Here is a 15,855-nt window from a genome sequence, read left to right on the forward strand (position 1 = left end):
GGTTGGAATACACGCACAAATAACTGTGAACATAGGTTGCAGTTCATTTCAGATGGTTGTCCTTTGAAAGTCGTCAAAGCTTTTTATATGAAACGGTTAAATCAATTCAGACTCACGTGTACATAATATCAGTTTCATACCTCCTACAGTTCCTTCCAGCGTATTAATTTTCTGCTAGTAACATTTATTTCCCCGCTAACGCTGTCTTTTACTTATGCACGCAGCCATCGAACGTGTCCTGGACGAGCAGACGCTCAAGATGGAAATAATCGTGAACAACAAGTCGCTGGACGGAGGGCTGAACGTTGTGCAGCTGGAGACGGCCGTGGGGGCCGCCATGAAGTGCTTTGATGGTGGTCTGGGTGAGTACAGCGCGCATTTCGTAGCAGGATCTCGCGACCACTAATCTTTACTCAGGAACTACTGCACTGTGTCTTGTTACGACTTCGTAAACTCCCTCCTGCCAGGTGAGCGGCGCTTGCAGCAGAATACAGAACTCCAGTTAACACATTTCGCGCACAGGTGAAAGACAGACAGTCTTTTTACTCGCTTATTGAGCCAGAAGCAAGAAGCCGATTTACACTTTCACTGACATAAACTGGCGTTTTGCTGAAGCACATAGTGTGCAGTGTCCCTCAGGGTTCTGTACTTTCACTTCCTCTTCCCTTAATACGCCCATACCTGCATACCGGTGAATTACGACTAAGTATGCCATATACATTTGAACTGTGAATTTACTTTCAAAACCTTTTGTTAAGAATTTACTTTATTTACTAGCGACTCATCAAGAACATTAACACAGTTAATCACACTATGTGAACGTGGAAGTAGTTGCCAGTGGGTAACTGGTGAAAACAAATTAAATTTGTTTCAACAAATGGAAATTTTATGCCTAAAAATCCTTTTTTAAAAAATATTTAAAAATTATAATCAGAAAGCACCCTCTCAATATCAAGTTACAATTTATTCAGAGCCAGAAATAACAAATTTTGACAGTATGAGCTTTTGGGGCTGAGAACCTTGCCGCTCCCTTTTGACACCTCTGAAAGACTACACTGGTGCTAATCTGCAACACACCACATTATCTTAAACTAAAATTTTTAACAACTCACACAAGCACATAAACTATGCACCCCGTAGGAGGGATGTAAATGGTAAAAAACACTAACATTAAAAAAATTAACTTGCCACCGAAGGTGCAATTTGTTTTTAAAAGGAAAACTCTTATGGTGGAAGGGTGGCAACTTTATATACTAGAATGACCATTTAAATTAAAAAAACCATGAAATGCAGTCTTACATAAAATATACAAACATGCTCTACATTACACATGTACCGCCTCTCAAGATGATAGGCAACATAAAAACATATTTCAGGAATTCGGCCTTTACACTTCAAGCAATAAATTCGTTAACACCGAATCCGACAAACATGACAGAGGCAGCTACTAACGTATGACACACCGACAGACAGACAGACACTAACTGCCTAACAAATGCGGACGGGAGACGGACGAGTAAGCTGGGGACGAGGGACTGATCAAGGAAACAAGTAGAATTTAACAACTAAATGAAACAACATATCACGAATCATTTAACTTCTAATAACTGTGATGTCTGGCGAAGACCTGGCGCAGCACCGCCAAAACGCTCTCCCGAGCCGTCCGCTGCCAGCCGCTTCAACGGACGCAGGAAGGCGCGCCGATCTCCCGTCTCACGGCGTCGCAGCTCGCCCCGGCCAGACCGATGTCGTGGGTTGCCTCCTGTTGCTCTCGTGTCGGCCGCGAAGCCACTACGCCCCGCTATACGGCGCGGTCCACTGGACTCACGTGGGGACCTCACGTGGGCCGACGCTCAAGACAGACAAGGCATCTCGTGCCGCGTGCGCGACCGACCAACCGATCTGTCCAACCGCCAGTGCCCATTGCCCGAACAAACTCGTGCAGAGTGGCGGCCTAACACATACTAGCACTCCGGACGATGGACAGACACTGATTGCCCCACACTGACCCGGATGACCAACTGACCAGACTCACCCAGACTGCACCGACTCAGACCGACCCCCTGACGGGCTCATAGCGCCCCTTAAATGCACGTGAACAGGGAGCCTTTCCCCTTTCCCACCAGAGGGCGACACCAAAGCTGCGATTGCCACAGCGGCGCCACCGCCAGAAACGGAGGGCGACTGCTTCACAATACGCGCTGCGGCGCGCTGTTCAAAACAGCAATTTTTACCACGGCTCAACATTCAAGATGTTTGTTGACTTATTTTACCAGAGTAATCGATACAAATTCTGAATATAATAAAGAAAATATTATTGGGATTTCCCGTCCGAAGCTTGGTTTGATGCTGCACTTCATGCTAGTCTATACTTTGCAGGCCTCTTCATCGTTGCACAATTCCTGCAACCTACATCCACTGACTTGCAGGAAACAGAAACCAACAGCCGTAAATTTGTGCAATAATCTGCTTATTGCGTAATAAAAGTATTCCATTAATTTGCGGCCGTTGGGTACCTGTTTTCTGCAAGTCGTCTACCAGCCGCAGCCCCATTCGTCCATTCACAGAAGATGTAATTACAGAAATTGCATCCACTGAAACTGTTTATCGCAGTCAGATCTTAGACTCTCTCTACAATATTTAACCTCCACACTTCTCTCCATCATCAAATTAATTAGTCTGTGATGTCTTAAGATGTGTCCTACGAACTGAACCCTTCTTTTTGTCAACTCGCACCACAAATTTCTTTTCCTCTAGATTCGATTTAGCACCTACTCATTAGTTATTCGACCAACCCATCTAATTTTTTTCAACATCCTTCTGCTGCACCGCATTTCAAAAGCTCTTTTTGCCTGTACCGTTTACCGTCCTTGTCTCAGATCCGTGCAGGGCTGCACTCGAGACAAATACTTTTAGAGAAGTCTTCCTAACACTTTAATCTATTTTAGATGTTAAAATATTCCTATTTCTTAGAACATGTGTTCTTGCTGTTGTAAGTCTGAATTTTATCGTCCTTAATTCTTCTCTAATGAGATATTCGAATTTGGTCCTGAAATAGTAAACCCCAACTTCTGGTTACTGTGTATCATTTTCTTACCTAATTTCCTCATCTTTTCCTGATTTAATTCGACTACGTTTGAATACACATGTTTTACTTTTGTTGATCTTAATCTTATAACCTCATCTGAAGACAGTATCCACCCCGTTTTCAACTGTTCTCCCAGACAGTTGGTAGTCTCTGACTGAATTATAATATCATCAGAAAATTTCAAAGTTTTTATTTGTTGTCCGTGAACTTCATTTCTCTTTCCAAATTTCTCTTTGGTCTCATTTTCTACTTGTTCAATTTACCTTTCCATAATCGTGATCATTTTAGAATAGTCCTAGGAAAATGAAGCACATTTATATAAATAAAGTTCAGTTCTCTTTCTAAATTTTTCTATGGCCTCATGCGCTAGCTTGTTCAATGTATCTTTTCATATCACGATAATTTTACAATGATCCTGAGGAATATACGGTACATTTAAATGAATAAAATTAATTCAGTTTCCTAATGATCTAGCATTAATTACTTGGCTTACAGCTAAAGCCAGTCACTTCCAAGTAAAGCTTGAAAGCCTGGTCTCTTTTCAACTTTAACGTAATAATTCATGAGAGACCATGACGGGTTTTATGCTCTGAAATGTTACCCCTTTATATTAAATCTGGCCCATATTTACGTAAACGATGTCTGACTGAGATCATTGAAGTTTCAGAGTGGCAAGACCTTAAGTATAACGGAATAAAAGCTAGGCTTAAGCAGACTTAACCAAGACAAACCTGAAACTAGAATTCTCACTGTAGACCACACATGTCTACTGACTGTATATGACGATAAATTGTCTGTCAAAGATACAATCTGTGGAATGCAAATGGTTTTGCCTTCTGTGCTCTACGCTATCTAATAATCTGAAAAACCGCGAGCTTGTGTGGTAGCAGAAATTATTTCGATTACTCCATCACCACTGATTCGGGTCTCGAACTTCCACAGCGATCTGTATGGAGGAAATTCTTACCTAATATATTTGTAATCACTATTTAAGGCAGGCCCTTCTCCACAGCTTTCAATACAAATAAAATGAATGGGGTATCTTTCGAGAACATTGTCCTTGTGTTAACATTTGTGGAGGTGTGGAGCACGCCGAAATATTCATTAAACAAAGACCAGGGAGGAAGATTCTTAATTCCTAAGGTCCCAACTACATTAAAACGTAATATACAGTAAGGCAATGAAAAGCGACACACCACGAAGGAATTATCTGAATGGGAAGGAACCTGGTGGATGTGACGTACATGTACAGACAAACAAAGATTACAATTTCAGAAAAAAATGGTTTTATTACTCAAGAAAAGAAGCTTCACAAATTGACCAGGTTCATAATGCGTTGGTCCACTTCTAGCCCTTATGTAAGCAGTTGCTCGGTTTGTCATTGATTGGCAGAGTCGTTGGATGACCTCCTAAGGAACATCGTGCCAGACTCTGTCTAACTGGTGAGTTGTGTCGTCAGGATCCCAAGCTGGTTGGAGCGCCCTGCCCACGATGCTCCAAACGTTCTCAACTGGGGACAGATCCGGCGACCTTGCTGGCTGATGGAGGGTTTGGCCAGCACGAAGGCAAGAGTTGGAAAATCTCGCCGTGTGCGAGAAATGCCGCCCCAGACCGTCACACCTCCTTGTCTTCGCTGGCCATCCGGGTCCACTTCAAAGCAGGCCTCCTCACTAAAGCCAGTCGCAATCCAGTCAATGAGATTCCAGGTCGAAGACGTGTCTGGAGACGCTCCAGATAGCGGTGGAATACCAGCCTTGATTGACGCCGGCCGTACGACCTGACAACCAGGAGTGACCAGTAGAAATAAGGAACACAAAGAGTCTCATTTTTTATAAAGTATATTAATCATGCGACAGTTTCGACACTTCATTACTATCGTCTTCAGACTCCTATGCAAACTTGGTGATATCCAGCCCTCGGCGGATTAGGACAGGTACCACCTGTATTCACTATTTACACAATGTGTGTGCACTCTAGCCGCCTAACAGCAACTGTCAGGCAGTAGCACGGTAGAGAACTCACGTTGACGTCTCAGCCACCAAATTCGCCTGACACGGACTCCGTGGCACACACGTATTGGGCGCCGCCTGCTCACCCAGAAACAACTGACTCGTGATTCAGCCGTGTGCAGACCACTGGTGCACACACCTCCGACAATTTAGCAGAGACTTGTAGAACTCGCTGCTTTATTGCGATCCAAAGGTAGACCATCACGCTATGTTTTCGTTGATATGTAGCCTTTTTATAAGCAAGTCGTGAAGGTTATATATCATTTTGAAAAAAATGAACACTTTATCAGTAAACCGCGCCATTTTGTTTTGGTTCCTATGGGAGCATCCCACATTTCATATCCATTCTCGATTCAAACACGTAATCCGTAAAGAAAGCCAAGGTTTCGATGGGCTGAACACTGAACAAACACCGGTAAAGGTGACCAGGAATTCAATGTCCAAAGCAGGGTTAGTATTCAAATACACTACTGGCCATTAAAATTGCTACACCACGAAGATGACGTGCTACAGAAGCGAAATTTAACCGACAGGAAGAAGATGCTGTCGTATGCAAATGATTAGCTTTTCATAGCATTCACACAAGGATGGCGCCGGTGGCGACACCTACAACGTGCTGACATCAAGAAAGTTTCTAACCGATTTCTCATACACAAACAGCAGTTGACCGGCGTTGCCTGGTGAAACGTTGTTGTGCTGCCTCGTGTAAGGAGGAGAAATGCGTACCATCACGTTTCCGACTTTGATATAGATCGGATTGTAGCCTATCGCCATTGCGGTTTACCTTATCGCGACATTGCTGCTCGCATTGGTCGAGATCCAATGACTGTTAGCAGAATATGCAATCGCAGGGTTCAGGAGGGTAATACGGAACGCCGTGCCGGATCCCAACGATCTCGTATCACTAGCAGTCGAGATGACAGGCATCTTATCCGCATGGCTGTAAAAGATCGTGCAGCCACGTCTCGATCCCTGAGTCAACAGATAGGGACGTTGCAAGACAACAACCATCTGCACGAACAGTTCGACGACGTTTGCAGCAGCATGGACTATCAGCTCGGAGACCATGGCTGCGGTTACCCTTGACGCTGCATCACAGACAGGAGCGCCTGCGATGGTGTACGCACATTGGAAGCGTGTATTCGTGACCGCCATACTGGTGTATAACCCGGCGTGATGGTATGGGGTGCCATTGGCTATACGTCTCGGTCACCTCTTGTTCGCACTGACGGCACTTTGAACAGTGGACGTTACATTTCAGATGTGTTACGACCCGTGGCTCTACCCTTCATTCGAACCCTACGAACCCTACATTTCAGCAGGATAATGCACGACCGCATGTTGCAGCTCCTGTACGGGCCTTTCTGGATACAGAAAATGTTCGACTGGTGCGCTGGCCAGCACATTCTCCAGATCTCGCACCAATTGAAAATGTCTGGTCAATGGTGGCCGAGCAACTGGCTCGTCACAATACGCCATTCACTACTCTTGATGAACTGTGGTATCGTGTTGAAGCTGCGTGGGCAGTTGTACCTGTACACGCCATCCAAGCTCAATGCCCAGGCGTATCAAGGCCGTTATTACGGCCAGAGGTGGTTGTTCTGGGTACTGATTTTTCAGGATCTACGCTACCAAACTGCATGAAAATGTAATCACATGTGAGTTCTAGTGTAATATATTTGTCCAATGAATACCCGTTTATCATCGGCATTTGTTCTTGGAGTGGCAATTTTAATGGCCAGTAGCTTAGAAACTAGACGTGATTTGTACGAGAGGAGTTCAATAAGTAAGGCAACACGTTCTTTTCTCTGCCAGTTTCTGTTGAGCAACGCGGGATTTGGTGTGGCAGATCGTCGAATGTTCATACTCCAGCCTCCTTGGAGGTGCGTTTCAAGCAGAGAGCTGTCATTGCTTTTGGCGGAAAACCAGAGCATCGCAGATGTTCATAGACACTTTCAGAATGTCTACGGAACCGTGCGAGTGAACAAAAGCACAGCGAGTCGTTGGCGAGGCACGTGTCATCATCGCAACAGGTCACGCAAACAATTGCAATCTCCCACTTGCCGGCTGGTAACACACAGCTGTGGCTCCCACAGTGTTGGAACGTGTGGACAGTCTCATTCAACATGATCGACGGATGGAAATCAGATACCTCGCTGCTTAACAGGACGTCTCTGTTGGTAGTGCTGATACACTCGTCCCCCAATTGGGGTGAAATGAGCTGATCGCACGGCATTAATAGCCAGGAGTCCCCATCTGGAAAAGTTCGGCCGCTGAGCTGCAAGTCCTTGCGTTCGATACCACACTGGGCGACTTGGAGAGTCGATGATAACGAAATGATGAACGGCCTACACAACACCTAGTTCCCGAGCAGGCAAAATCTCCGACACACTCGGGAATCGAACCCGGGCCAGCTGCACGGCAGCCAGACGCGCCGAGCACTCAGCTAAAGAGGCAGGCAGCAGCTGCGGGGCTCAGAGGTGTGTGCCCGCTGGTTTCCTCGCTGCCTAACACGAGACCGTAAACAACAACTATGGACCACCTGTGCAGAACTGCGTGTGCGTTATGTGTCTGATCGGGACAATGTTTTGCCGAACGTCGTCAGAGGAAATGAAACACGGGTTCATAACTTCGAACCGGAAACAAAAGAGCAATCCACGGAGCGGCGCCACACCATCTCTCCTTCAAGGCCACAGCCTCAGCCGGTAAAGTCACAGTGGCGGTCTCCCTGAACTCTGGAGGGGTCATTGTCCTCGACGTCCTCCCGTATGATGCAACAGTCACTTCCGAAGTGTGTTTTCCTGCCCTCACAAAATTGAAGAAATGAGTTCTGCGTGTTTTTAGACAGAAAAATACAAACGAACTTTTCCTTCTCCACGATAATGCAAGGCCATACAAAAGTGCTTCCTTATCCCGGCCAAAAGGCCGGATCTCGCACCTTCCGAGTTTCATCTGTCTGACCCGATAAACGACGCACTCCACAGGAAGCAGTACGTGGGTGACAGGAGGTCATTGCTGCAGCGAGACATTGGCTCCGATATTCACCAGTAGAGTGGTGGCGTAAGGGCATCGCAGTCAAAGGTGATTGTGTTGAAGACTAGGGTTTTGTAGCCAAAAGGGTGGGGAATAATTGGTGTATTAGAATCCTGAGTAAAACCAACCTGCTATCAGAAAAAAAAAATGTTGCATTACCTATTGAACGCCGCTCACAGTAACTCATACGGCGTACTACACAAGAGTCACTCACAGCTGCTTCTGTAACCCTGGGGCTGTGAGCAGCCGGACCCATATGACACCCTCTCACACGTCTGATGGCGCTTGTCTGTCACATGCTGTAGCGCCTCCAAGCTGCTATCAATATTGGCCACCGACGGAGGTAATCAAACTCTGGTATTGTGCTATTTCAGTGTGTAGCACAACTGCAGAAACATCCCCGCAAACAAACAAACCAAAGAATTAGCCAACTTCATTTTGTCTGAATGATGATTAAAACTTTATGACTATCCCACTTATACACTTGTGTCTAAAATTAAAGAAACAAAAGGAAAATTTGCGTGGTTGCCTTTATTTTGCGACAAAACAGTATAAACAGGTGATAGTAAAGCAGAAACACTGTACAGAATACAGAACGCAAGCAACTGCAAGATGCATAACGGTAGACAAAAATGTCCTTCGTTTCTTCCAACTTGACGGATTTGTACACATATTTCGACAACTGGTTAATGTGCTCACAAGGGAACCTCCCCATCGCACCCCCCTCAGATTTAGTTATAAGTTGGCACAGTGGATAGGCCTTGAAAAACTGAACACAGATCAATTGAGAAAACAGGAAGAAGTTGTGTCGAACTGTGAAAAAATAAGCAAAATATACAAACTGAGTAGTTCATGGGAAGTTAGGCAACATCAAGGACACTGGGCCTGAAGGGGCGCCGTGGTCTCGTGGTAACGTGAGCAGCTGCGGAACGAAAGGTCCTTGGTTCAAATCTTCCATCGAGTGGAAACTTTAATTTTTTATTTTCAGTTTATGTGACAAACTCTTATGTTTTCATCACTTTTTTGGGAATGATTATCACATCCATAAGAAAACCTAAATCGGGCAACGTAGAAGAATCTTTTTACCCATTCGCCAAGTGTACAAGTTAGGTGGGTCGACAACATATTCCTGTCATGTAACGCACATGTCGTCACCAGTGTCGTATAGAATATATCAGATGTGTTTTCCTGTGGAGGAATCGGTTGACCTATGACCTTGCGATCAAATGTGTTCGGTTCCGATTGGAGAGGCATGCCCTTTCGTCTACTAATCGCACGGTTTTGCGATGCGGTCACAAAACACAGACACTAAACTTATTACAGTGAACAGAGACGTCAATGAACGAACGGGCAGATAATAACTATGCAAAAATAAAGAAAGTAAAATTTTCACTCGTGGGAAGACTTGAACCAAGGACCTCTCCTTCTGCAGTTGCTTACGCTACCACGGGACCACGGCACTCCTGTGCTTATATTCTCCTTGATGTTGCCTATGTGGCCCATGGACTACTCAGTTTGTATATGTTGCTCATTTTTTCACAGTTCCACACAACTTCTTCCTGTTTTCTCAATTGATCTATGTTCAGTTTATCAAGGCCTATCCACTGTGCCAAGTTATAACTAAATCTGAGGGGGGTGCGATGGGGAGGTTCCCTTGTCAGTACGGGTGTGAGCGCCTCTAGCAGCAACACAGGCCTCACAGCGACGGGGCCTGCTGTGAATGACCTCGCCAGTCTCGTGTTGAGGCACTGGGGCCCATTCTTCCAGCAGCGCTGCTCCCAAGCCTTGGAAACTGGTCACGTGGTGCAACCCGTGGCCCTAGTGCATCCCAGACATGCTCTATGGCATTCAAATCGGGAGAGCGAGCAGGCCACGTCGTGCGTGCAGTATCTTCCGTTTCCAAGACAACATGAACCACCTGTGCTCTATGAGATCGAGCATTACCGTCAATCAATACGACGTCTAGGCACGCAGCACCTGGCAACAACCGCAGATGAGGTCCCAACCTCTCGTAACGATACCTAACGGCAGCTGAACCTTGTCGATTCACCTGTACAGTTTCATGAAGAGGGCTTCGATTGGTCAGTATAATCCCTGCCCGTACCATCAGGGATCCTCCTCGATCTCTGTCTCTTTCCACAGTTTTTGGGCCCACAAATCGTGTTCTACGTTCCCTGCAGATGCGACTCCATCGACAATCACTCCACAGACTAAATGGCGACTCATCTGTGAAAGCGACATTGGCCCACTGTTCGACCGTCGAGGTGGGGTTTTGATGACTCCACTCTAGATGTGCCCTTCCGTGACGACGCCACTCAAGTAGACATACGGCACATCTCCAACAGTTATTGTAGGAACCCTTCCGAACCCTTCTGCACACCGTCTGCCTCGATATAACACGTGCAGTATATGTCGCGAGCTCACATGCCACATACCGTGGCGGTACTGTCTTGTCATTATACCCAAACAACGATCCTCTCTTTTGAAGTCACACGTGGTCGGCCCTGCCCTGGTCTTTGGAATACGGTTTCGGCCTCTATAAACTGTCGCCACATCCGAGAAACAACAGAACGATCCACATTAAGCCATCGGGCCTCATCAGTTTGCGCCTGCCCTGCTTCCTTTCTTTCTATGGCTCTGCACCACAGAGAGTCTGTTAGGAATCTTCTCTGGGCCATACTGCACCGCCTGTGACAGTGTACACAACTATTATCGATGTGGGGCTGCCTGGCAAACACTACCCTGTTTGACAGGTGCCCTGACGTCATCGTTAGCACGGTTGCCCATTGACCGTAGTCCATCTTCCGCGCAGAATACGATCCTACGGATATCTATTGACAGTTTGTATGACTATATCGTGAAGTAGACACAGGACGGGGAAATATAATTTTGTACACCAGTGTATTTAGGATGCTGTCTCGGTACTGGCCGGCCGCGGTGACCGTGCGGTTCTAGGCACTGCAGTCCGGAACCGCGCTGCTGTTACGGTCGTAGGTTCGAATCCTGCCTCGGGCATTGATGGGTGTGATGTCCTTAGGTTATTTAGGTTTAAGTAGTTCTAAGTTCTAGGGGACTGATGACCTAAGACGTTAAGTCCCATAGTGCCTCGATACTGTTATTTTGATAACTGTTTGTGACGCCCGGTGTGCAGCTGGTGACTGTGGTTGTGGTGCACGTTGCAGGCATCAACGTCCCTCGGAGCCGGTTCCTGCCGGTGAAGAAGACGTCCGACCTGCTGCTGGTGATGAGCAACCTGTACTCGCTGAGCAGCGGCTCGCTGGTGATGAGCCTGCAGCGCATGTTCCCCACCACGCCGCTCATCAAGCTGGGCGACAAGCACTTCGGAAAGGTACGTGCGGCGTTCAGCCGGTGGTGCAGCCTCTCCGTAACCTTACGGCGATTTCCTTCGTGGGGGTGACCTTATAAAACCTGGTTTATGCCAGAGCCGACACAAGGAAACAAGCAAAACGAACAAAACTTCTCTCTGATACAAAAGGTAGGCGAGTGCGAACAAACTCCTTTCGGTCGTGTTAGCTTTCCATTCACAATTGCTCGCTTGTGTTCCTCTGGTTGTCAGTCTCTTAGCGAAGCGTCAAAGGATATTTGTGTTCTCTCTGCTTCGGCGCAAGCGGTACAGACAGCTTTCGTGTGCTGCCTTGTCTACTTGCATGGTCTGGAGAGCAGGTAATGTAGTGTATAAGAACACACAGCGTGATTCAGCTGCCCCTATCGCTGGGTTTTATGCAACCTACTACGCCTTCAAATACCATCTGCGAGATTTTCATATTCTCTCGCTCACTACACGCAAACTATTCGTCCTACAGAAAAAAAATGAACAGGACTTTTACAGGAAATTTAATAAAGTTAAATTTTGTATTGGGATGCGTTTTCGCTGGAGGCTATAGTTTTCGAATAATTCGAGAGAAATGTAGAAAAAAAGACAGTCAAATGCGTCTTTCTTGAATAATTCGAAAACTTTGTTCTCTGGTGAAAACGTCTCCCAGTATAAAATTTAATTACATTAAATTAATGTAGAATTAATAGTTTGCACGTAACGAACGAGACAATATTTGAAGGCATTGTGGGCTGCCCACAACCCAGCAATAGGGGCAGCTGAATCACATTGTATACTGCCCAAAGAAATTAAAGGGCCGCTTCTTTGAAACCCCTTCATTTCCTTCCACTGCGACGCATATGTTAGAAATTTAGCTCGAAAATGCCGACAAACTTCCTCTGTAAAGGTGCAGAAGCGTGGCGCGCTGCGACGTAATACTCGGGGTCAGCGACGCTTCGTAGGGCAAGGTACTGACATGTATTTTTGGACTTTCAACATTGCAGCACAGTCAGAAATCGTGATAATCTAATATATAAGAAACTATCAGCCTCGATTGCGGTAATGAAACCAACCTTCGCCTAGGTTTCAGCCCAAATAATTGAGCCTTCTTTAGAACATATACCTGAATCTCTAATTGCCCACTTAGTTTCACGTGAGCTCCCGAGTCCCACCGCACGGCGTCCATGGAGACGAGGCGCACACCAGAGCTTAGGTCTTGGTGTAGACTTAGTACTTATGTGACTACGCCTGTTCAGGCTGTTTTAGTTTTATTTCTAGACCATGCCCTCTTAGACAAATTATAAATTCAGGTATATCTTCTAAAGAAGGCTCAATTATTTGGGCTGAAACCTAGGTGAAGGTTGGTTCCATTACCGCAATCGAGGCTGATAGTTTCTTATATATTGACACGTACACAAAAAGGCCAGAGGTCAGAAGTTCACGCGAGGTGTAAGGTGGTCTAATGGTGTCACATTAGCACCAAATTTCCCCAAAATTATGTCCAGTGGCACCGTGCAAGTGTCACAGCATGAGAAGGGCGTCATACCTTGCGTTACCCACATGTGACCCATTCCTTGGAGCATGTGTGACGGATTTCAGAACCGGGACCCCCTACGTCGAAATCAAGTGACTTTCTTATGGGTGGCGGAGGAAAGCATATCGGACACACTGCTCTTTACAACTGACACAAAAAGATCTCAAGAGGTATCTAAAAGCGCATGAATGCAGTCATCCCTTTCCTTTGGGCATTCACACATTTTGCGATCGAATACGACAGTTCGCAGTGCGAAGTTCTTGACAACTTTTGACATTGCTGACTCCTCCCAGACGATTCAACCCTCTCGAAGGACATCATGGAGCTGCAAGCGCAATGAACGTGATTGGGGTTAGATACCTCTTTAGAGTGTAGAGTGACTCCAAGTTTTGCTCTAGTGTACAGGGTGAAACCTCTAGAAACCAGTCAGAACCATTCGACCAAATGTGAACGCAATCCGAAGCAGAAAAGGATATTCATGCTTTTTATCGTTGCTTTTTCGTGCCCTCCAGTGGCGTATGCAAGGAGAGGAGGGAGAAAGGGTTGGGGCTACGCCATTGACACGTTCAGCTGGTAAAACACTTAACCACGTGAATAAACCGGCAGAGGGCCCCTCTAAATCCCCCTCCCACACTCAGTGCCACCCACGCAGCTATGTGGGGCACTTCTGAAATGTGTCTGTGCAGACACAGTCGTCCACCGATCTCTACGTGTCGGCGGAATAGACAACCTTTCGACAACCCTCCGAGTCACAGCCAGCCATCAGGCGCTACTGCAAACTGTTATGCGTAATTCGATTAGTTTGTGTCAACAGGAATTCGCTCCTTTGAAAATGGCGTACTGTTAAAAAGCGTGAAGATGAAATAAATTAAATAATTACTTGTGGTCAAGTGCAGAGTTTTAATATAGGTTCATCTTCTGTCTTCTAAACTTCGTAGTAGTTCTCCTGCATACTCTGCGGAATGAGCATTTTTTGAAGAAAGTACACTCCTGGAAATTGAAATAAGAACACCGTGAATTCATTGTCCCAGGAAGGGGAAACTTTATTGACACATTCCTGGGGTCAGATACATCACATGATCACACTGACAGAACCACAGGCAACACAGCATGCACAATGTCGGCACTAGTACAGTGTATATCCACCTTTCGCAGCAATGCAGGCTGCTATTCTCCCATGGAGACGATCGTAGAGATGCTGGATGTAGTCCTGTGGAACGGCTTGCCATGCCATTTCCACCTGGCGCCTCAGTTGGACCAGCATTCGTGCTGGACGTGTAGACCGCGTGAGACGACGCTTCATCCAGTCCCAAACATGCTCAATGGGGGACAGATCCGGAGATCTTGCTGGCCAGGGTAGTTGACTTACACCTTCTAGAGCACGTTGGGTGGCACGGGATACATGCGGACGTGCATTGTCCTGTTGGAACAGCAAGTTCCCTTGCCGGTCTAGGAATGGTAGAACGATGGGTTCGATGACGGTTTGGATGTACCGTGCACTATTCAGCGTCCCCTCGACGATCACCAGTGGTGTACGGCCAGTGTAGGAGATCGCTCCCCACACCATGATGCCGGGTGTTGGCCCTGTGTGCCTCGGTCGTATGCAGTCCTGATTGTGGCGCTCACCTGCACGGCGCCAAACACGCATACGACCATCATTGGCACCAAGGCAGAAGCGACTCTCATCGCTGAAGACGACACGTCTCCATTCGTCCCTCCATTCACGCCTGTCGCGACACCACTGGAGGCGGGCTGCACGATGTTGGGGCGTGAGCGGAAGACGGCCTAACGGTGTGCGGGACCGTAGCCCAGCTTCATGGAGACGGTTGCGAATGGTCCTCGCCGATACCCCAGGAGCAACAGTGTCCCAAATTTGCTGGGAAGTGGCGGTGCGGTCCCCTACGGCACTGCGTAGGATCCTACGGTCTTGGCGTGCATCCGTGCGTCGCTGCGGTCCGGTCCCAGGTCGACGGGCACGTGCACCTTCCGCCGACCACTGGCGACAACATCGATGTACTGTGGAGACCTCACGCCCCACGTGTTGAGCAATTCGGCGGTACGTCCACCCGGCCTCCCGCATGCCCACTATACGCCCTCGCTCAAAGTCCGTCAACTGCACATACGGTTCACGTCCACGCTGTCGCGGCATGCTACCAGTGTTAAAGACTGCGATGGAGCTCCGTATGCCACGGCAAACTGGCTGACACTGACGGCGGCGGTGCACAAATACTGCGCAGCTAGCGCCATTCGACGGCCAACACCGCGGTTCCTGGTGTGTCCGCTGTGCCGTGCGTGTGATCATTGCTTGTACAGCCCTCTCGCAGTGTCCGGAGCAAGTATGGTGGGTCTGACACACCGGTGTCAATGTGTTCTTTTTTCCATTTCCAGGAGTGTATATCGTGGAGACATGGTTTAGCCACAGCCTGGCGAATTTTTTTCTACGGTATATTTTCACTCGCCAGTGGCGTGTGCACGGATTTGTAACTTCCTGGCAGATCAGATATGTGTGCATATGTGAACTTTGGGACCTTTGTCTTTTATGCGACAACGCTGTGACTGAGATATTCTAGCGCAACTCGTGACTCACCTTCACAGTCTCTCTTTCGAAAGTACATCTCCTGCCTTCCAGACTTCACAGAAGTTGTGCTACATACCTTGTCGGAGTAGTACTTCCGGAAAGAAGGGCATTTGGGAGACATGACTTAGCTACAGTCTAGAGGGTTGTTTACAAAATGAATTTCCACTCCGCAGCTGAGTGTTCGATAATTTGTAATTTTTTGGCACATTTAAAGATCGCTTATGAGTCCTTTCTTCTAGGAGTATTAGTCCAACAAAGTATTCAGAAGAACTTCTGTCA

General features: G+C 47.0%; 1 protein-coding gene across 1 annotated transcript in view; it reads left to right on the top strand.

Moving 5' to 3' along the window:
* LOC126210171 (UTP--glucose-1-phosphate uridylyltransferase-like) overlaps nucleotides 1–15,855 on the top strand; it is an 89,452-nt gene that overhangs the window by 59,859 nt on the left and 13,738 nt on the right. Inside the window, exons 8-9 of the mRNA XM_049939328.1 lie at nucleotides 225–362; nucleotides 11,313–11,479. Coding sequence (XP_049795285.1) covers nucleotides 225–362; nucleotides 11,313–11,479 — 305 coding nt within the window. The remainder of the gene's footprint in view (nucleotides 1–224; nucleotides 363–11,312; nucleotides 11,480–15,855) is intronic.

The sequence above is a fragment of the Schistocerca nitens genome, chromosome 10 (genome assembly GCF_023898315.1).
Source record: "Schistocerca nitens isolate TAMUIC-IGC-003100 chromosome 10, iqSchNite1.1, whole genome shotgun sequence".
Taxonomy (NCBI): domain Eukaryota; kingdom Metazoa; phylum Arthropoda; class Insecta; order Orthoptera; family Acrididae; genus Schistocerca; species Schistocerca nitens.